Source organism: Protopterus annectens, chromosome 2.part1 (assembly GCF_019279795.1).
Source record: "Protopterus annectens isolate FY-2018-M chromosome 2.part1, PAN1.0, whole genome shotgun sequence".
NCBI classification, from domain to species: domain Eukaryota; kingdom Metazoa; phylum Chordata; order Ceratodontiformes; family Protopteridae; genus Protopterus; species Protopterus annectens.
The window spans coordinates 946601111-946622441 of NC_056729.1; the positions used below are offsets into that span (position 1 = coordinate 946601111).

At 44.8% G+C, this 21331-nt stretch overlaps 1 protein-coding gene across 1 annotated transcript in view; it reads left to right on the forward strand.

The window, feature by feature from the left end:
* Positions 1-21331, forward strand: part of LOC122794923 (probable ATP-dependent RNA helicase DDX60) — a 2818219-nt gene that overhangs the window by 2499102 nt on the left and 297786 nt on the right. The window contains exon 35 of the mRNA XM_044063516.1: positions 7481-7626. Within this exon, the coding sequence (XP_043919451.1) occupies positions 7481-7626 (146 nt within the window). The remainder of the gene's footprint in view (positions 1-7480; positions 7627-21331) is intronic.

A 21331-nucleotide genomic window follows, 5' to 3' on the forward strand; every position in this document is an offset into this window, starting at 1 on the left:
ATGTTGGTAATGACTAGGTCTAGGATATTGTTGCCCCTGGTGGGGGTGTGGATAAGTTGATGGGCATTGGAGTTTATGAATTCCAGAAAGCGTTGAGCTAAGGAGTTGGTACATGAGTAGTTTTCCCAGTTAAAGGTGGGGTAGTTGAAGTTGCCCATTATTAGGGTGTTTGGTTGAACCCTAATATTTTCCAGTACATCAAAAAAAGGAATGAGAATCCTGGGGCATGGTGGGGGATCTGTAGCAAGCTACAATTTGGATTGCAGTTTTGCCCAGAGTTAGTTGCACTTGGATAACCTCGGATGCGTTATGCTGAGCAACTAGCCTGGAGGTGTGGATATCCTTAATGAATACAGACACACCTCCGCCTTTGGTGTTGCGGTCCAGGTTACATGGCCGAAAAGTGTGGTATGAGTTATAGCCTGGTAGTGCAGGGGTGCTCTCTGGACCCTTGAACCAGGTCTCAGTCACTGAACAGATATTGATGTTCTCCATTTTAAGGAGTGCCTCGAGTGAGTGCATTTTGAGATTTAGACTTCTAGCATTGAGTAGCTTTACCCTCAGTTTTTGCTTGCCTGTTTCTGTTAAGGTGGTGAATTTGTTATTTGAACCTTGCCTAAAAAGGCACTACAGGGGCAGTAAGAGCCTTAGCCAGTATCCGGAATCACAGGAAAGGTAATACTGGTATGTAAGTATTTGAAAGTAAAAGGTATTTTTTTTGAAGGAAGGAAAGAAACTATGATTTTGATTGCTGTGATGATGAAGGTGCATCAGTTTTCCGAGACAACTTCTAAAGTAGTATGAATTTGTTAATACACTTTTACATAGGTTCATAGGTAAGTACTAGGCTAGCTGCCCTTGCAGGCCATTTTAAGCCTAGCTAATTTTCATTTTGTGCTCAAAATAACCTATTCCATTTGGTTAAAGATTGGCCTTACACATCCCATGGTCAATAATTATATATCACCCCTAGTGAGAATAACTGGGATCATACTGGCGATAATCTGAAGGGACTTGTGCATGGGATAAAACATTTAGGCGCTGTGTCTGTCCATTGGTAGTACAGGGGGCAGTTCTGCTGTAAATCTGTTTTCCAACTATAGTTCTAAGTTGCACTTCAAACTGGATTGCGATGAATTTTGTTTTATGTGGATGGCGAGTCTATTCCACAGCAGTGGTATCCTCTGCGAAATATACCTGTCCCTCGTAACTACTCTGTTGACTTTACAGAAAAGGTTTAGATGCCTAGACCAAGTTTTTCTGATGCCGTTCAGCTTACTGGTGTGCCGTAAATCCATCAGTAATGGGTCAGAGGATGCCTTGTATGCCAGGCACAGGTCACCTATTAGCAGTCTGTAGGATACCGAGTATAGATTCATAGGTTCATAGGCGTGTACTAGGCTAATAGCCCTGGAGCTTTTACAAGCCTAGCCCATAGAATTACCCTGGCATTGTGCCACCCAACTTTAGTTCCTAGTGCCTCTGTCTAGTAGAGCCACTGGAGTGATCCCCGGGGTGTATTTTCTATTTCCCATCCACTCATCAAGATTTCTCTTGAAGAGGGCCAGTGAGGTGCTCTGCTTGACATGTATGGGAAGTCTGTTCCATAGCATGGACAGTCTCTGGGTTATGAACCTGTCCCTCCAGCATGTTCTGTTGATTGTGCTAATGAGGATGAGGTCTCTGGACCATGTGGTGTGGATGGATTGGGATTTCTTTAGATGTAACATTTCTAATAGAGCTGGGTCAGACATGGCTTTCTTAGTCAAGCAGGGATCGCCTCTATGGAGGCGATATGAGATAGAGAATAGTTGGAGTTTTTTGAGTCTGTCCATATAGGACAAGTGCTTAAGGCCTAGAATCCTTTTGTGAGGTACTTTTGTGGCCACTCCAGTTGTTGCAGGTGTCTAGTGAGGTAGATGCCAAATGGGGCATTGTACTTAATGATTGGGTTAATGAGGGAAGAGTAGAGGGAGACAATGACCTCTTTCTTCCTGGATGCAAAACCCTTAGTAATGAGATGTGCCACATAAAAGGACTTTCTGACCACAGTGGCAATGTGGTGGTCAAAAGAGAGGTTACTGTCAACCTCTGTTGTCATATCTCTTATAATGCCTTCTGTGTTCAGTGGACTACCATTGATGTGGTAATTCAAGAGAACTAGGGTTTTCCCAAGGGGGGTGATGACTCTTTTTTGGCATTGAGCTTAAGGCCATGGTTCTGACACCAGTCGTTGGTCTCAGTGAGGCCTTTCTGTAGGATGTCAACATCACTTGGGGAGTTAATAACAGTTCCCAACTTGCAATCATTTGCAAACTTTTTCAGGGAGTCCCTTCATGTTGGCCTGGACTTCAGAGAAGTAGATACCAAACAGGGGAGGATCCAGGACCAATCCCTGTGGGACTCCACTCGTGACTGGTCGGCAGTCTGAATTGGAGTCAGCTACTTTCGCACTTTGGGTTCTATCTGTGAGCCAATTTGCAACCCACCTAGTGCCATAGGGGTTGATGCCGAGGTTAATGAGTGTTTCTGTGATTCCTGACTGGTGAATGGTATCAAAGGCCTTGGCCAGATCAAGGTAGGCTGTATGAACCACCTTACCTTCATCCACAGCTCTGGTGACTGACTCAAAGAAGTCGACCAAGTTGAGCAGGCATGCTGTACCCTTCACAAAACCAAACTGTGTAGGATCCAGAGTTTGGAGATTCCCTATATCCTTGTTTATTAGGTCCATGGTGATGCAAAACATAGCCTTGCATATCAGACTCGTCAGGCTAATGGGGCGATAGTACCCAGGGTCTGTAGTTGCTCCTCCTTTCTGGAGAGGGATGACTGTAGCAGTGTGCCATTCAGTAGGGACAAAGCCTGAGGTGAGGCTGTGATTGAACAGGGCACACAGGTGAGGTGCCAGTTCACTCTGTAGTTCATATAGAATACAGCCAGGAATACTGTCAGGTCCCATAGAAGCTGTATTCTTGGCCTTGGACAGTAATACTGGGTGCCTGGCATTCTACTGGTATTGTGATTGGTCCTTTGGGGGGGGGGTAAAGTTGGCACTGAATCTGTTGGCTCGGTATAACAGTTACCATTGTGCAGTAGCTCAGAGCAAATCTGGGTATTGCCATGGAGATTCTTTACATAATTATCGAAGGCCTTGTGGTTGTCTTTACTATCTGCTGCAATTTTGGTTTGATAGCTAGCTTTAGAGGATTTGATGAGGGATCTCAACCTTTTGTTGAGGCTGATAAGGGAGTTTTTCCAGTCTTGGGTCTTCACCTTATTCCGCATCAGTTTCGTCCTTCTGTTGTAGAGTTTGTTTATAGCAGGGGACCACCAGATTGGCTTCATTTTTTTTGAGGAGAGCGTCTTGTTTCTTTTGGGTATGGTGAGATCCATGCATTTGTGTACGTGTTCATACAGTGCATTGGTGTATGATTCGGCAGTCTTGCAACTATTTTCCATTTGCATGGGTGCCATGAAGTTAACTATCTCTGTTTTTAGGAGCCCAAAGTTAGCTTTGGAAAAGTTTTCATGGTGATTACCTTTGTGGGGGTGGGGAGGATGTGGATTTCTAAGGTGATTAGTTTGTGGTTGGATCTAACCAGGGAGCAGCTGACTATTGGTGTAGAGCAATGGTCGCCCATGTTAGTAATGACGAGGTCAAGGATGTTGCTACCTCTAGTGGGGGTAAGAATGAGCTGGTCTAGGGCATTGAAATTAATGAATTCCTGGAAGCGTTGGGCAGGTGTATTGGTACATGAGTAGTTTTCCCAGTTAAAGGAGGGGTAGTTTAAGTCACCCAGTATAAGAGTGTTAGGTTGGACCCTAATATTCTCCAGGGTGCTTAAGACCATGGAATGTGAGTCTTGGGACATGGTTGGGGACCTATAGCAGGCTACAACCTGAATCGCTGTCTTATCCAATGTTACCTGCACCTGAAGTATCTCAGATGCATTATGTTGGGCTACCAGTCTGGAGATGTGCGCATCTTTTATGAATATGGAAACACCACCACCTTTGGAGCTGTGGTCCAAGTTCTGGGACCGAAAGATGTGGAATGAGTTATAGCCTGGTAGTGCAGTGGTGCTTTCTGCTGCCTTGAACCAGGTCTCTGTTACAGCACAAATGTCGATGTTCTCCATTTTAAGAAGTGCTTCTAGTGAGTGCATTTTGAGATTTAGACTTCTAGCGTTGAGCAGCATGACCCTCAGACTGCATGTGTTTGTAGCTGTTATGGTGGTAATTTGATCTTTGGAACACGGCCTAAAAAAGGCAATATATGGGGTGGCAAGAGCCTTGGGCAATATCTGGAAGCCCAGGAGTGACAGATGCAGGCCATCTCTGGCAAAGCATCAAGGTCTGTCAGTCATGTCATCCCAGGCAGACAGATACTGGATCCCCTTAGAATGACACCAGAAACTTAGCCAATTGTTGAAATCAATCATTTTCTGCTTGTACTGTGGTATTATTCTGGGTGATGGTAGGATGCTGCTCAGGGCTAGGGTTATACTTGCCTGGTCTACATAATCCGAGAGCTCCTCCATATCTCTTTTCATGTAGTCCAGGGAGGTACATCTCAGGTCATTTACACCCACATGTACAATGACAGAGTCATATTCATACCTGTTGTTGAGGGACCTGAGTGTGTGCGTTATGTGGTGGATCTTGTCACCTGACAGGCTTTCTCCTTATTCAACCTAGTGAGTGGGGCATCAGTGTGCCTTAATATCAAGTCATCTATGACTAGTGTGTTGGGCATGCTGTTTTGCTTTAGGGGCTTTGGTTGAGTGGCACACTGTTTAGGAGAGTTGTGTGTCTCGTGATTAGTGTTGTGTTGTGGTGGTTGAGTGCATTTCTGCCTTGGAGGTCTCTGCTGTTTTGGTAGATTTTTATTGAGAGCCTCCGCGAAGTTGGGTGTATAGTTTGTGTTTTTATGTGAAGGCAGTGCTGGTGTGTGTGCTGGAGGGCTATGTGTTCCATGTGGTGTGGTGCAAGTGTTGACATTTTCCTCTTGACCTGCTATTCCAGTCTTGGCTGGAGAGTGTGTGGCTTCCAATTTGCATATATAAATGCATCTCTTGCATGTCTGAGTGTTGGGAGGTAAGAGGAGAGGGTTGTCAGTGTACATGAGGCAGTTGCTACATTGCCTCAGGATGCCCAAGTTCACCAGGTTAATAGGAGAAAGCGTAGGGAACTGAACTTTAGTCATACCTGGAGGGTGGGCATTAATTATAAGTACTGGAGCTGTTTCCTTTTAGAACTTTTAGTGCTGGTAGCACTTTTGTGTGCTACAATAATTACTACAAGAAATCTGGTAAAGTGCTAAACTATAAAGCTAGTAAAAGTCTAGGAGGAGAGGAGAAAGCTTGCAGATCTAAGGGAAAAATTGAAGAGCAGACTTTGGCACCGCTCTGAAGCTTACAAACAATCCTGGATACAGCAAATCTGTATCTGAACTAGACTAGTTACAGGAAAGGCTGGAAAAGCGCAAACCCGGACTTTTAAATAAGAAAGTTGAAAGAGATGGAAAAACTGCCCAAACGGCCAATAAACTACAATTTCAGGACCAGAAACCACTCCTCTTGTAGTGACAGGGCTTTGAGACAGTCCATGTAGTACATGTTATTTAGGATTTGTATCCTTTTGTAAGGTTTCTCTATGGGCATTCCAGTTGTTGCCTGTCTCTGGACAGATACCTGCTAAAGAGGATATTATATTCAATAACTGACCTAACGAGAGCTTAGTATAGGGAAACAATGACATCCCTACATGTAGACATAATCCCTTTGTTTATAAAGGATTTATACAGCACTTTCTTTTTTTTATTAACAAGAAACATTTTCATTAAATTATCACATATGATACAGGCAATCATACATTTATATAAATGAAAACAAACTATATTGACTTAATTTTTGTTGCAAACATACGTCACAAACTATGTTGACATAATTGTAGTTGCAAACATTATACATCACTTATAATCTAGCCAATCATTGTCAGTCAAACATTGCATAGCTTTAAAATTCTGCCTTGTTTTAAACCATGTTCCTCCTCTGCTTGTATTGTTCCCACAATTCACATTTTTTCCTATGTGATTTGCTCCTACTCCTTTCTAAAGATCCCAATTCCAGTTGTTTTATATGTGATGCTATATTCACTACTTCTAGTAAAGTTGGTTTAGACTTTGATTTCCATTTTCTAGTAATTGCTTTTTTTGGCATCCACCATAATTAGAGTCATCAAGGACTTACTATGTCTAGGCAATTCTGATTCTGTATCATAGGTCAAAAAAGTCATTTCCTTAGTTACACCAGTTTGCTCACCCAGTATCTCTGACAGAGAAGTCTGCATGGAATCTTCAGTATGCCAAGCCATTACACTCCCAGAAAATATGTATCCCAGTTACCTCTGTCTTCCCTATCACACCTCCAGCATTTGCTGTCTACCTGAGGAAATTTTTTGGAGTCTACTTGTGTTTTAAAAATACCTGTGTAAACACTTCCAAGCAAAGATCCTAAATCTTCTAGACTTTGTTGCATATTTGAGAGACATACATATATCCTCCCATTGTTTATGAATTGCTTAGCCAGTCTCTCTTCCCAATCCTTTCTAACCTCCTCTGATTGATTTTTATAGTTATTATGCAAAATTTTGTATGCTCTACTAATTATTCCTTTTTTAACAGCAGCTACTATTCTAGATTCTACTAGAAACTCTACCAGTGCTGGTCTTTCTCTTAGGATCTCCCTATTTCTTTCTTTTTGCCTATACTCTGATATTAGTCCTTGATAGGGAAGGCAATCTCTATCCCGCAGTCCAAATGCTGGGCAGCTCGTTCCTTTCCTTGGGTAAGTCATTCATTGAAGTGAATGTTCACGGTATTAGGGTCGATGAACAAAGGTTCATGAACATAAACCTTCGATAAACTGATATAGACCTCACAAAACCAGATATACATCACTTTCTATTGATGGACTCAAATATCAACATTGATTAATCAGCTTGGAAGATTTTATTTTAAGAAGCTGGGATTGAGACTTGCTGAAGTGACCTGAGTACTACAGAAAGAGTAGGATACTTCTGTGGAATCATAAACTGAAGAAGAGAATAAATCGAGACAGACATCATTGGAGATGTGGGGGATGCCAGTTCTAAACAGAAGGCTTGATATTCAAATGTTTGCAGTAACTCTGTGGGAGTTACCATTCAAGTAGCTAATAAGATATTTTATGACACTGCTAGAATTTGAAGGATGTAGCATTTGACAAGTAAAAGTGGTCTGCTGTTATTTAAAGGGCTTTTGTAATGTACTTATGAAAATAATTAGCTAAACAAGCACAGATATGTGACTAACTCTACTGTTGGACCCATATTCTTCTAAACCACAGTGGCTTGGTTATAAATGTTGTTCTGAAAACTGAGAATGGCAAAAATCTTTGTTGTGATGCTATAACAATGGACCAATACATCTTATCAGCTTTTGCAGGTGCAGAATCAGATCATGAGACTAGTTTCCTATCAGTCCTGACAAACTGCCAGAATAAAACAACAGCAGTATCACCATTTGCAACTCTTTCTGGAAACACAAATAATGATTTATTTTGTGCCTCCACAGTTGACACGGTAAGAGAATAAATATACGTCTGTCAGTGTCTTTGTTGCATACTCATAGTATTTGTATGAAATATTGCAATATTGTAATATACCTTTGTTGTTTAACCTTCTGTGCTGTTACATATGATGTTATAGCTACAAAGGAATCTGTTGATCTTGAAGTGCATTTGTTAAGCAATTTTAATTTAATTATTTGTTTCCTCACTAAGAATAGGGGTATTCATATTGCCTTTACTGCCACAATGAAGGCCACAAGGGCAAGAGTAAATATAATTTGTATAGCCACTTTAGAGCAGCCTGTTAACCATTATGTGTTTGGGATGAAATCAGAGATACATAGGTTCATAGGTTCATAGGTAGGTACTAGGCTATTTGCCCGAGGGCATTTATAAGCCTAGCCAGAGTGTGTCAGCTTTCGCCGCCCCATTGATTAATTAACTGAGCCTCTGTCAATAAGAGTCAATGAAGTGATCCCAGGGGTGTATTTTCTGTTACCCATTCACTTGTCAAGGTTTCTCTTGAAAAGTGTTAGTGAGGGGCTCTGCCTAATGTAGTTAAGAATTTTGTTCCAAAGCATGGGGAGTCTCTGTGACAGGACTCTATCTCTCCAGCATATTCTGTTTATTGTTGTGGTGAGGTTTAGCTCACTAGAGCGCGTGGCTCACAGTGACTTGGATTTCTTTAGGTGGAGCATGTCCATCAATTCTGAGTTGGACATGGCTTTGTAAGTCAGGCAGAGATCACCTCTGAGTAAGCAAAATGCCACTGAGTACAGCTGGAGTTTTTCCAGTTGAGCTGCATAGGACATATGTTTGAGGCCTTTCCAGCTGTTGGAAGTGTCTTGTGAGGTACATCCCAAATGGGGCATTATACTCTATGATGAGTCTGATGAGTGACGAGTAGAGGGGCACTATAACTTCTTTATTTCTAGATGCAAACCCTTTAGTAATTAGATGGGCTACATAGAAGGATTTCCTAACTACTTTGGCAATATGATTGTCAAAGGAGAGATTACTATCTACCTGGGTCCCCAGATCTCTAATTTCCTCTTCTGTATTAAGGGGGATGCCACCTATGTGGTAATTCATGGGTGTTTTGTTTTTCCCAAACAGGATGACTATGCATTTTTTGGCATTTAGCTTGAGACCATGACTTTGGCACCAGGTGTTCATCTCAGTAAGGCCCTTTTGGAGAATGTCCATGTCAGCCGGAGAGCCAATTATGGCTCCCAGTTTGCAGTCATCAGTGAACTTGGTTAGCCATAGTCATCCTGTGTTTGCCTGTACTTCTGAGAAGTATATGCTGAACAGTAGGGGTCCCAGGACCGAGCCTTGTGGGGTACTACTTGTGACTGGTTTAGAGTCGGACCTGGAGCCTGCTATTCTTACCGTATGAGTTCTGTCTGTAAGCCAGTTGGCAACCCATCTCATGACGTAGTGGTTTATGTTCAGGCTGGTGAGTTTTTCTATAATTCCCGAGTGGGGAATGGTGTCAAAAGCCTTGGTGAGGTCAAGGTACGCTGTGTGAACTACCTTCCCCTCATCTATGGCCTTGGTGACTGTCTCGAAGAAGTCAACCAGGTTTAATAGGCATGATCTGCCCTTAACAAAGCTGAACTGGGTCAGTTCAAGTGTTTGGAGGTTCCCAATGTCTTTGTTAATGAGTTCCATGATGATGCGCTCCATAGCCTTGCAGATCCAGGCTAGTCAGGCTTATGGGGCGATAGTTACCAGGGTCAGTTGTGGCCCCTCCTTTGTGGAGCGGAAAAACCGTTGCTGTGTGCCATTCTATGGGCACATAGCCTGTGGAGAGGTTGAGGTTGAACAGTGTGTTTATGTAGGGGGTTAGTTCGTTCTGTAGTTCGTGCAAGATGCAGCCTGGGACACCATCTGGCCTCATTGACACTGTGCTTATGGCCTTTGAAAGGGACTTTTTTACCTGCGTCTGTGATTTCCGGGACACTACACTTTTCCTGTATTGTTGTGGGCCCTTTTGGGGTGAAAGGGGGGTGAAGTTTGCACTGAATCTCTCTGCCAGGATGTTGGCAATATCAGTGGGTTCAGTATATTTTGTGCTATTTTGCACTAGCTCAGAGCATATCTACAAGTTGCCACTTAGATTCCTGACATAGCTAAAGAAGGCTTTGTGGTTATCTTTCGAATCCATGGCTATTTTTCTTTCGAAGTTAGCCTTAGAGGATTTTATGAGGGACCTTAGTTTCTTACTGATACTGATCAGGAATGTCTTTCCTTCTTGGGATTTGCTTTTTTTCTGAACTAGTTTCCTCCTTCTGTTGTATAGCCTGTTAATGGCAGGAGTCCACCAGACTGGTTTCCTTCTCTTAGGGGAGTGAGTCTTGGTTTTGCTAGGGATGGCACGATCCATGCATCCTTGTAGGTGCTCATAGAGTGCATTTGTAAAGGTTCCTGCATCTTGGACACTGTTATCCTTTAGCGTGGATGCTGTGTAACTTACCACCTCTGTCTTAAGTTTATTTATTTTTTTTACATTTATGTTATTTTGGCTAGTCCAGCTGATATATGGTCCATTTTCAGTTTTGGCCGGGAGAGAAAAAGGAAACAATTAAACAAATAAAAATAATAAACTATAGGTCTAACAAGTTTAAAAATAATTAAAACATTAGGAAGGACATAAAATCTTTGGAGAGGCAAGTTAAAAACAAAGTTATAACATATATTTGCTATACAGAAAGCAAGGTGAAGTTTGCTATAGAAAAGTTTTTCACTGTGGTTTCCTTGGTTGGAAGTGGTGGTGTGATGTGGACATCCAGAGTGATTAGTTTATGGTCTGATCTAACCAGTGACGGGTTGACCTCTGATGTGGAACACCTGTCACCCATGTTGGTGATGACCAGGTCCAATATGTTTTCACCTCTGGTGGAGGAGTTTACCAGCTGATCCAGGGCATTTGAGTTGATATATTCCAGGAAGCACTGGACCTGGGAGTTTGCACTTGAGTAGTTTTCCCAGTTAACGGTAGGGTAATTGAAATCGCCCAATATCAGGGTGTTCGGTAAGACCTTCATGTTTTCTAGAGTCTGCAGAAAGGCGGAGTGGTGGTCCTGGGTCATGGAGGGTGATCTGTAGCAGGCCACAATTTGCATTGCAGATTTGCTTGATGTTAGTTGCACATGGATGATCTCGGAGGTATCATGCTGTGCCACTAACCTGGAGGTGTAGGTATCCTTGATGAATATGAATACACCCCCTCCTTTTGTGTTTTGGTCCATGTTCTGTGGCCAAAATGTGTGGTATGAGTTGTAGCCTGGTAGTGCTGGGGTGCTCTGTGGAGCCTTGAACCAGGTTTCAGTTACTGCACAGATGTTGATGTTCTCCATACTGAGGAGTGCTTCGAGCACGTGCATTTTGAAATTTAAACTCCTGGCGTTGAGTAGCATAACCCTCATTTTTTTATTTGTGCTGTTTATGGAGGTGGGTTTGACTTTTGAGCCTTGCCTAAAAAAGACACTATGGGGGCAACAAGAGCCTTGACCAGTAATCAAAAGCCTAGGGGTGACAGGTGCAAGCCATGGCAAACTCTAAACAGACTGAATGGAGATCAGGATTGAATCCCAGCTCTAGGAATTGTAGGGCAGAGATCATACCCATTAAACCACAATATTTTATTTCATACCATTTCTATGACCTGGGATATAGACTTGTATTACTTCCAGTTCAATGAAATTTTTGTTTTACTTCCTCTTCTGTTCTCATTTTTAGGTACTGACATTAGTTTCACTGATTAGTACCTTTATCATTTCTCTCAGCTTTGATGTAACATAACAGTTGGCTTAGCAGGAATGGTAGCATGTGGATGACACTAGTTGATCCATCCTGTAGGAGAAAGTTGATTTATTCACATTCAAGAGCACCTTCAGGTCAAGGGCCCATTCATGCAGATGTGATCTACAAGGATCAAGCAGTGCAAATCCAACCAATGAGTGCTGTAGCTCAGCAGTATAGGTTTCCAAGGCCATGCAACTGCAAGGCATGGCGTAACACTTGCTGGGATACAGACAGATTGACATAATTTACATAAATACACAAGAAAATCCCAAAGCAACTGAGAACAATGACAGCTGAATCTTGTCTTCACCACAAGTCCTCTAAAGATGAGGGCTTCAAACTACAGATCCTCACAAGAAAAATAACCATGACCATTCAGAATGTGGGGACAAATGTACAAGAAAGGTAATAAAAGGGCTAAATGGTTGTATTGATAAGGGACCAAAACAGGATTATAGTTAGATAATTTAATTCAAAACTTGGATGGTGTATTTTATTTATTTATTTTGCAGTGCACACTTGGTATCTATGCTGTCTTTTTCTCTCTGTTATAACTTTCTTACTCTGTATACTTAAGTGCTGTTGTGCAGATTACTCCCCTCCTTTCCTCTTCCTTTCCTCCCATAATACTGTCATGTCTGCTTTTCTACTACATTAAGAGCTTGCACAATATGTTATCTGCTAGGCTGCTTTCCTCATTTCAGTTTATCTCATCTGGTTCCCTTTTCCAACAGACGAGATATGGATTGTGTAATCATTGACCACTTAAGCAAAAAGACGTGTAAAAATGAGGTTCCTGTTGATAATTTGACAGCTTCACTGCTGATAGTCCAAAGAACTTTCACTGAGACAGCTATCAGCAAACATTTGGCTATTTTTTTTTTTTTTTTTGCATGGGGCAACCCCCCACACTTCCCACTTGGGGGAACACCCTTCCATACCCCCCTGAGTTATATGTACTGATTCTGAGGCCACACAAGGTTGGAGAACAGTGAGCTGTTCACTGGAAGTGTTTTCAGTGAAATTTAATCTTACTGGCATTTGCAAACAGTATTCAATAACTTGACATGCACCTGTAACCAACAGGCAAAAATAAAGAAAGAGAAGATATGGAGTGCAAGCCCCCACTCCTCAGACAAGAATCTTTATCTATTATACACCTTTATAGTATAACCAACTCCAAGGAGTAGGTTATCAGTAGTCTCTTAAGCAGTTTCATAGTTATTTTTTTTCCTTTTTTTGTATGGCTTCATAGTTTATCTCTGTATCCAGTGACCCTAGATATCACTGCCTGCCTGTTGCTATAAGTAACTGGCTGCATGCTTCACATTCCTTCTTCTCTGTATCTTATCCTTCCTCAAGCTTCTTTATGCTGCATACATACATGCTAGGATGATCACTTCTATGGTAGTTTCTCCTGCTGTAACTGAAACTGCTTTTGTGTTCTTTCCATTCTTCTGATTATTTTCCATTAAAATATACGTGCTCTTCTACCTACCATGCTCACACTCTAAACCTTCCCACCCCTGGGCTCTCACAGCTTTTTAGCAAATCTGTTAGTCAACCTCTTGCCTTTAATCACATCCAACTGGCTAGGTGCATCTCATCTCTTTATCTGTACTAGATATCCTGAGCCTTCACCCATCATGTCTCACAGAGCTGTATTGTACACTGCACCTCTTTTACTATCCCTTATTTATATGTAATAACCTTAAATTATACCATGTGATGTTGTCATTCTTGCCTTTATTCTCACTGATGGAGCGTATCTGATCCATCAGATCCATGTAGGTCATTTTGCAAGCTCGAGGTCTTTAGCAAAGCTTGTGGGCCTCTTTATACCCATAATGCAACCCCCTAGTTATCTCCAGTCTCATTTGCCGCGCAGCGAAGGGTTGGATGCAGCTCTGGCCTTAGTGGTTAATCTTTTCTTCTTCCAAATTTTTACGAACTATCTTTATCTTGAAATAATATTTGGTTTTGTTTGTAGTGACTGTTAGTTTCTCTTTCTTCACTCTCTTTAATTAATAGTAGAAATGATCCAGTTACTAATTTTGGATAAATTGTGTTAAGTATGATCTTGGACTCCTTTAAGAGGCCCGCAGCTTCTAGTGCATTTGTGGCCTTAATCCTAGCTTGTGTGGGGGCAAGCTTTCCCTAGCTGATGGCATTACTATTATTTTATACGCACTTAAAGACAGCTGCTCATATAGCGGTGTTGGCCACTGGCCTTGCTTCTTCAGGCAAGCCCCAGTTGGTTAAACTGAAAGTGTGTGGCGGAATCACTCCCTTAAAACCCTTAAAGAACTTAATCCTCCTCGGTCGCTACCTAACCGCAGTGCAAGCTTCTTAACTGTGCCAGAGAGGCCAACTCTAGCCTCCCCGCGCCAGCTACTCGAGGCCATGTAGCTCTTCTTCTTGGATCACTACACTTTAAAAAGCAAGTCCTTTTCTTCTTCCCAGCAAGGAAGGTGCCCTCATGAGAACTCGGCTGCGCCTGGAGCTCTTTAGCTGTAAGGGACTCAGGTAGGTCCCGGCTCTAAATTAGTTTCTGAGTTTGAATTCTCTTTTCCTGCTGGAACAAAGAGGATCGGTTCTCCTCGCTTCGAAAGTATCAGCTCATCCCTAGCCTCCTCTCTCTTTCTTAAGTCCCTCGGAGGATCCTGATCCCTCCCATGGATCCTCGAACTTTTTCTCCGGGAGTTTACGGAGAGGGGATGTCTCCTCGAGTGTTTCGGAGGGCGCCCCATTCCTGCCCACCTTGCAACCCGCTCTTGGATACTGGCCCTCGAGTTGCAGAGATGGACAGGCCATGGACCCATGGATTTCTGCACCCCAGAGAGCGTTGATTGTTGCCCCTTTGGGAGGGAGAGTGTAGCCCCCATTTTTTGCAGGTCTCCCTTGGGTAGGAGCGGATCCGGTCCCTGGAGGGTGGATATAGTCTTGAGCGCCCTTCCGAGAGCACTGGGGACACTGTACCTGACTGCTTCGGTGGTTCGGGATGCTCAACAAGGTCTTGAGGGTACTTGATCAGAGGCTAATATGTCCCTCCGAGGGTTTGCTACCGGATCCTGGGGGCTGGGGTATCAGGGTCGGCGCTTCCCGGTCTGATGCAGGACCGCCCCACTCCCCTCTCCAGCCCCATCCAGGTCCCCCCATCTCTGGAGCAGCAGTGACTGCTTACCAGCCTGCTCCGGATAGAGGCTGAGTGCCCCGCATCTGCCTCCCTCACCCAGCCTGCCCGCCTTAAGGAGACCTGCCCCCTCCCAGTGCCTCAGGGGCATCTCCCTACAATCCGCCCATTGGACTCCCTCAGTCTCCATCCTCGGAGAATGTTTGGAAGTGAACATGGGGTCCCAAACGCCACCCTGTTTGGACTGTCCCGGAGTAGAGGCTGGAAATGTCATCCAGGTGCATGAGGCTGGGTGGACTCAAATGTTTCCACACGGGACATGATAATATTGACCATGGCCTTTTCCTGTCACCATCTATGGATCCTAGGACTCGAGGCATACCCCTTATCCTGGGTGCCTCCGCCACCGGAGCCCAGGAAGCCCTCCCTGCCTCCAGCCAGGCTGACCTTTGCCCATAGACCTTCACCTCCTCCCCGCAGACCCATTTAATCTGCTTAGTGGACTACCCCCCACTAGGTGTTTTGTTGGCAAAGGACGTTGATGTCAACACGGTATGGGAGTCCCGGCGGTGAGAAAGAGTCCTGATAGGACCCTCTTGGTCCACACCAAGATGTTGGAGCTACAGCTTGTACCGCTAGGAAAGAAAGAACTCCCGCCCAGAAGCCACCTTTGCCATAAGGTCGCTGAACGGGTCCTTTGGACACAATTAAGCTGATAAAGTTTGTTTGGATGCCATAAGGTCGCTTGAACGGATGCCACAAACACTAGGCTACGCGTTTTGAGTTGCTAATAGGCTGCGGACTCCTCCTGAGTCCACACGGTCCTCCCAAAAGGTTTTTGAGACTACGTGGCCACTCTGTCCTCCGCGCCTAACACTTATGCGGCCTCTTTACACTCCTGCTAGCCGCTTTAATTTCAAAGCGTCTTTTTAGCGCCTTTCTAACGCTTTCCTACTTGGATGTTCCTTTATGCCCTTCTAACTGCTTAATTGCCCTGGTCAACAAAAGCGTGGACCCGTAAGGTCCAAACGGAAGGATCAGAAGACACCCAACTCGCGTTGAGTCCTGTTTTCTAGCCAATCATCCTTTCTCCAGGAACTTGGGGCACAGCAACTCCAGGAAATCCCCCCGTCTCCTTGACGACAGTTCAGAGGGGCAGAGTCTGGCAGGCTGAGGAACCCCTGAGGCAGGGAGGGAGGCAGGAGGGGCCAGCAGAGAACCTGAGACAGAGGGGGCGACACAGTGGTGGAGAGCCCTTGACTCGTTCATGCCTGGAAGGTCCCTGGGGCATGCCTTAACACTCCGGTCTATGCCCAGTCCTCCCCCACACAACGGAACCGCAGGCTCTGGGATTCCTCTGGTTGGTTACTTCCCTATACCCCCCCCAATCCAGCTCCCATCCCCCTCCTGTTCCGGTTCCACTGAGGTTCGGTGTCAGCTCTGGGAATCTCAGAGCAAGCAAGGAAAGAGCCATCCTGCAGATCAAAGCGGTCTAACCTGTTCATTGGGTTGCTCTGGTTCTCCTGGTATCTTCCCCTCCAGTAACTGACAGGAGAAGACACCCTCAATCCTGTCCCTGCCTGGCACTCCAGCGAACATATACGGATGGCCACCTCCCCCCATTTTCTCTGCTGGAGACTGGAGGATGTCGGACTTAGGATCAGCTGGATGCTCCCATTTGCCTAACTACTGACCCATGAGTGTTTACCAATCCCTCCGGCTTCCTCGCCAGGGAGCCCCGAGAGTCAGGCATTCAGGTGTTCCTTACCTAGACGACTGGCTCCTGCTCTCTCAGTGCTACCAGTGTCACAGAGGTGGCTCAGCCCACCTGGAGACTCATCGGCTCTCAGGTGTTCCAGTGAATCTAAAGAAATCCCACCGCTTCCCCCCCTCGGGTGGGTCTGTCAGTAGGGAGCCTAGCCTCTCTCCTGCCTCCCTGCCATGTTCTTGGGCCGGTCAGTATTGAAATTGCCTGTGCCCTCCTCAAGCCCTAGAATTCATAGGGGCTAGGGTTCTCTCCTCCAGTCCATTAGTCCTGCCCAGCTCTTCCAGCTGAATCAGCAGCGTCCTCCAAGTCTCTTCGCGCCCTTGCCTCGCCCCGGATTAGTCCCAGTCCTCCAGGCGGGTCTATCTCTTAGTCATCCCAGCCTTTCTTCATGCTTGTCTGTGCCCGCGACTAATGCGAGACCTCATGGGAGGCATGTCCATCGGTCGCTCAAAGGTCCATGACTAGACATGCCGGAGCTGTCAGATGCGGGGACCTCTCTTTGGTGGTCACAGGCACAGGAGCCCAAGAAGCTTTGTGACCCTCAGTCAAATGGGCACACACCACGACTCTGACGCCTGCGGTGCATTGCCTCGGGCTAGAGGGTGCGCCCAAGGCACAGTCATGGTCAGCCATGGACTCTGCTATTGGCAACACTTGCATAGATGAATCCTCATCTTCTGCAATATGCAACAAACAGGACTTCTAGGGACTATTGTCTGTGTCTAGAAGCCAACAGAATCTGGATGGACAACATTTTATTTGAAAACATGATAAACCCCGTGTCGAGGGACCAGATCTTACCCCTGTGTCGAAGCCCAAAGAGTCCGGGGCGGTCAGCATTTCACCAGTGGCTTGGTAGCGATGCACATTCGGGAAGGCGGGTATTCCCTGCGGACAAGTTGAGTCGGCATTCCCCTCCCCTCTATGAGTATGCAGCGAAATGCAGGGTCGCCTCGGATATTCCTTTTTCGCTTGCTAACACCTTTTCGGGCTTCTTTTCTAAAATCAATGCCATGCGACATTCCACGATCTAGGAGGAGATTTCTGTGAAACAGATCCGCCTCTGGTTCATATGAGGCCACCCGTCTCCTGATGATCCTCTGGTCTCTGATGATGAACTGGTCCATCTTCGCTGTCATCAGTGGTCTGGTTGTCTCCCTACCCGGGCCCTGTGCCCCAACAAATCTGGTTCCCTTTCATTCTCTCCATGGTATGGTGGTGAACATGGACCTGGCCCCCTCTCCAGACTCAATCTCCCGCTAATGAGATACACCCCAGATGTCTACCCTCAGGCTCACGGCTTGGCTATTGTGGCAGTTCATAATGGCCAGGGACTCCCGGGTATCAGAATGTAAAGCACAAGTTTCTGGAACATTTTAAGTTTCAGGGATGTAACCAGAAAAACATTGCTGTGAAGTACTTCCCAGGATCAGCCATCTGGTCCCTTTCCTTTGTCCCTTCTTTTTTACAGTTCCAGCCAGTACCATGTGGACTTCCTAAAGTTGCTTTAGATCCAGAGCTAGCGGTATCATTTAGGGGTAAAATAAAAGCAGCCTTCATTATCATGATGTAAAATTAAGGCTAAAAAAAAATATGTATTCTTAATTAAAGGCTGTTTTCTTTTAGTTAAGCCCTATTCTTTGGGCAATTCCTCATTACCTTAACTAAGGCCCATAAGCCGTGGAAATTCTCTTTCGTGAAATGGGGCCCTTGTGTGCCATTGAAATTTCTCCTTGAAAACGGCCTTTGGTCATATTACTTTGTGCATTAAGCATCCATATCTTGGGTAAGCCTTACACAGATAAGCCTCAGGACTAATCCTTCCCTTCCTTTAGAGGGCTCCTCAGGACTAAGGCTAACTTTCTGCCTTCAATAGCCACACCTGCTAACATTCTTCCAATTAACCTTTCCTCTTCCCTACACAAAACAAGGGTGAATACACATTACAGACACCACATGTACACAGACAACTACGCTCATTTTTTAAAAGCATAGACTTTTTATTTTCAGTGCACCACCAGTTTGGGCAAATGCTAAGTCAGGGTGGCAACAACAAATTCTCAATCTGACAGTGGCAATTGGATCTCTCATGCATTAGACAAGGATATACTCACCAGCCAGCTAGCCTAGAATCTGATTCTACTTCCACGGCTTTCTTGGCAACGGCTTTTGGGTCTAGAGTCCGTAGAGCAGAATTTTGGTGAGCAGCTAGGTCCTCTTCCCTCCCATATGTCTCATTCATTCATCACTAGACAGTATCTCCTCTCCAGTAGGCTTCCTTCTTTCTCTCCTCCGTCTCGGAATATCCTTCCGTAGGGACCACCCAGGGTCTGTAGGTAGCTGGGGACTTGTCTCACAGTTGTAGATCAATCAAGTTTTCAGATAGATAGTGTAAGAGTACTATAATTAACGCTGAGTGATACTTTGACATTCATCTATGACCCCGAATCCATCCCCATCCCCTTGGGTGGCGTATTGGTATTTTTCCTTTTTTCTTTTTTCCTTTAGCCTAGCATAAAAAAAAAAAATAACCGAATGGATGGTTGTGTGGTAGTAAGGGATTAGGGTAGGGGAGATAGAGCTCGGATCTTGAAAGAGCTGAAAGTTATTTCAAGATCGGATGTCGGATCCCCCTACACAGGTAGACAAGAGACAAAGTATCTATCTACTCAGATGAAACGTTATGGTGAGTACATAACTTCTTTTTAGCATCTGTTTAAGTTAGAGAATGTCTAACAAACATCCGTTTCATTCAGAGGATGTTCTAACCCTTTTTTCCTTTCTCTTAAATTATATTTTAATTTACTTATAATGAATATCGGTTAGTTTTTCTTCTTCTTCTTCTTCTACTTCTCCCTTTAGCAGTAGTTAGTGTCTGTTTAAGTTAGAGGACATCTGATGACCATCTGTTTCAGTTAGAGTTAAAAAAAAAAAGTTTGTTTTTTTTCTGTTCATTTAAATTAGAGGACTGTTTCTAAGCTTTTTGTGTGTATGTGTCCTGTGTTCCTCCTCATCTGTAATTTCCTTCTTTTAGCTATGTCTTAAAAGCAGGAAGGGAAGCCCTTAGGCTTCAAGTAGTGTAAAAATGTGGAAAAAAGATGCCCCTCAGTGATTCGGACATTCTATGTTTCTATTGCTTGGGGCCTCTTCATTTACAAGAGTCATGGTCCATCTGCCATAGTTTCAACCATAGGGCATTGATGGAGCATAAAAATAAACTTATTTTAAAGGGTCTGCTTAAGACCCCTTTTTCTGAGGCTATATCGCCTGAATCTTCAAAATCTGAAAAGTCTGAAAAATTGGACAAACCAAAAAAGCGAGCTTCTTTGGAGCCGATGCAGAAAGCTCCCAAACTATTGGCTCCAAAAGAAGCGTCTGAGCAGACAACACAACTCAGATCTAAGGCGTCTTTAGAGCAACAAGAACCCTTGGCTCTGAAGTTGACCTTACCTTCTGAATTCAGAAATAGGAACCAATCACCTTCCCTGGAGCCAGTCCACTCACAGCTCCCATCACCATTTCTAGCCAGATCCAGATCACCTACCCTCTACTTGGTCCACCAGGAGTCTGTCCAACAAAGATGTGGATAGGGTGGTGGAGAGACTATTGAAGATGCCTACTTTAGCCAAATTATTGTCGGATCTGAGCCCAAAGGCAACAGATCAGACACAGCCTTTCCCCTCGGCGCCTGCTCCTCCTCCGATCCGTTCCTTGGTTTTGGAGCTGGAAGATTCCAATATCCAGCTTGTGCTTGTATTGGGTCCAGAACTTACAGCTTCTTCAGGTCCGGTATCTACCCGAGTGTTTCTGCCCAGTCGGAGCAGGAGACCTCTGGGAGCTGACACTCTCCTGTCAGGTCCGTAGGGCTGGTTCGGATCTCACCAGATCTGACTCTGCCTCTTGGGGTCTCAGTGTGGGTGAGTTTAGCTTCTACCTCATCATCAGATCTTCCGTCTTCTGCTCTGAAGGTTCCATGGTTCCATCGGCTCTGACAACTCACTTGATGGATCCAGGGACTTCTTCAGAGCAGGGGCAGATTGCCTTTGAAATTATGAGGAGGTGTGGCTTCCTCTCAGTCTGAGACACAATCTTACTCAGATCTTCCCCTGAGCTCTGACCAGGTGTCTTTGTCTTCTCACCTACCCTCTTCATAGGCACGCAGAAACCCTAGGCTTCAGGATATCTCGCAGGGATGTCCCCCTCTTCTGAAACCTCCCCAGAATATCCCACTGAGGAGGTCCCTCGGAACAAGACATACAAGAGGAAGTATATTGACTCCCCAGAGGAGCTTGTCACATCTGATACTGACCTCGATAAAGCAGAAGGGTTCCCATGGCCATCTCCTGAAGATGTCTGTTTTGGAGACATCCTGGAAATTTTAAAGCAAAGAGGTTATTGGCAGTCCACCTCCCCTTCGGCCAAGGAGTCCGTATACCTGAAGGCCTTTGGGCCTCGCCCTTCAACCTCTTGGCTGACCCCTCCTTTCAATGAGCTTGTGGAGTTAGTCTCTTGGAAAGCTTGGGAGACCCCAGACACTGTAGAACCCACTCCTAGGAGGCCAAATAAGTACATTACAGCACATAAGAATAAGAACATTTTGACTAAAGGTGTAACCATTGATGCCATGGTCATGGTGGTGGCCACTAAAAAGTAGCTTTCTGAGACCAGAACCTCTATCCATCCTCTGAATAAGGACTCCAGGACTATGGGAAGTGCATATTTTCACCAGTGACCTTTGCCTTGCGGTCACTGAACTACCTTACCCACTTCACTAGATTGCAGAGAGACCTGCTAAAGGAACTATCAGACTCACTCCAAGGAGCTGTAGCTGATCCGGTGGCAGATAAAGTCAATGTTCAGCCCTCCACCCTAAATCCTGTCATGAATTCGTCCATTAGGCTAATATCATATGCAGCAGATGGAACAAGTAGGGCAGTAGGTTCAGGCATCTCTCTTACGAGAAAGGCCTGGATGCGCCTTTGCAATTTCATGGACCCCTTCAAATCT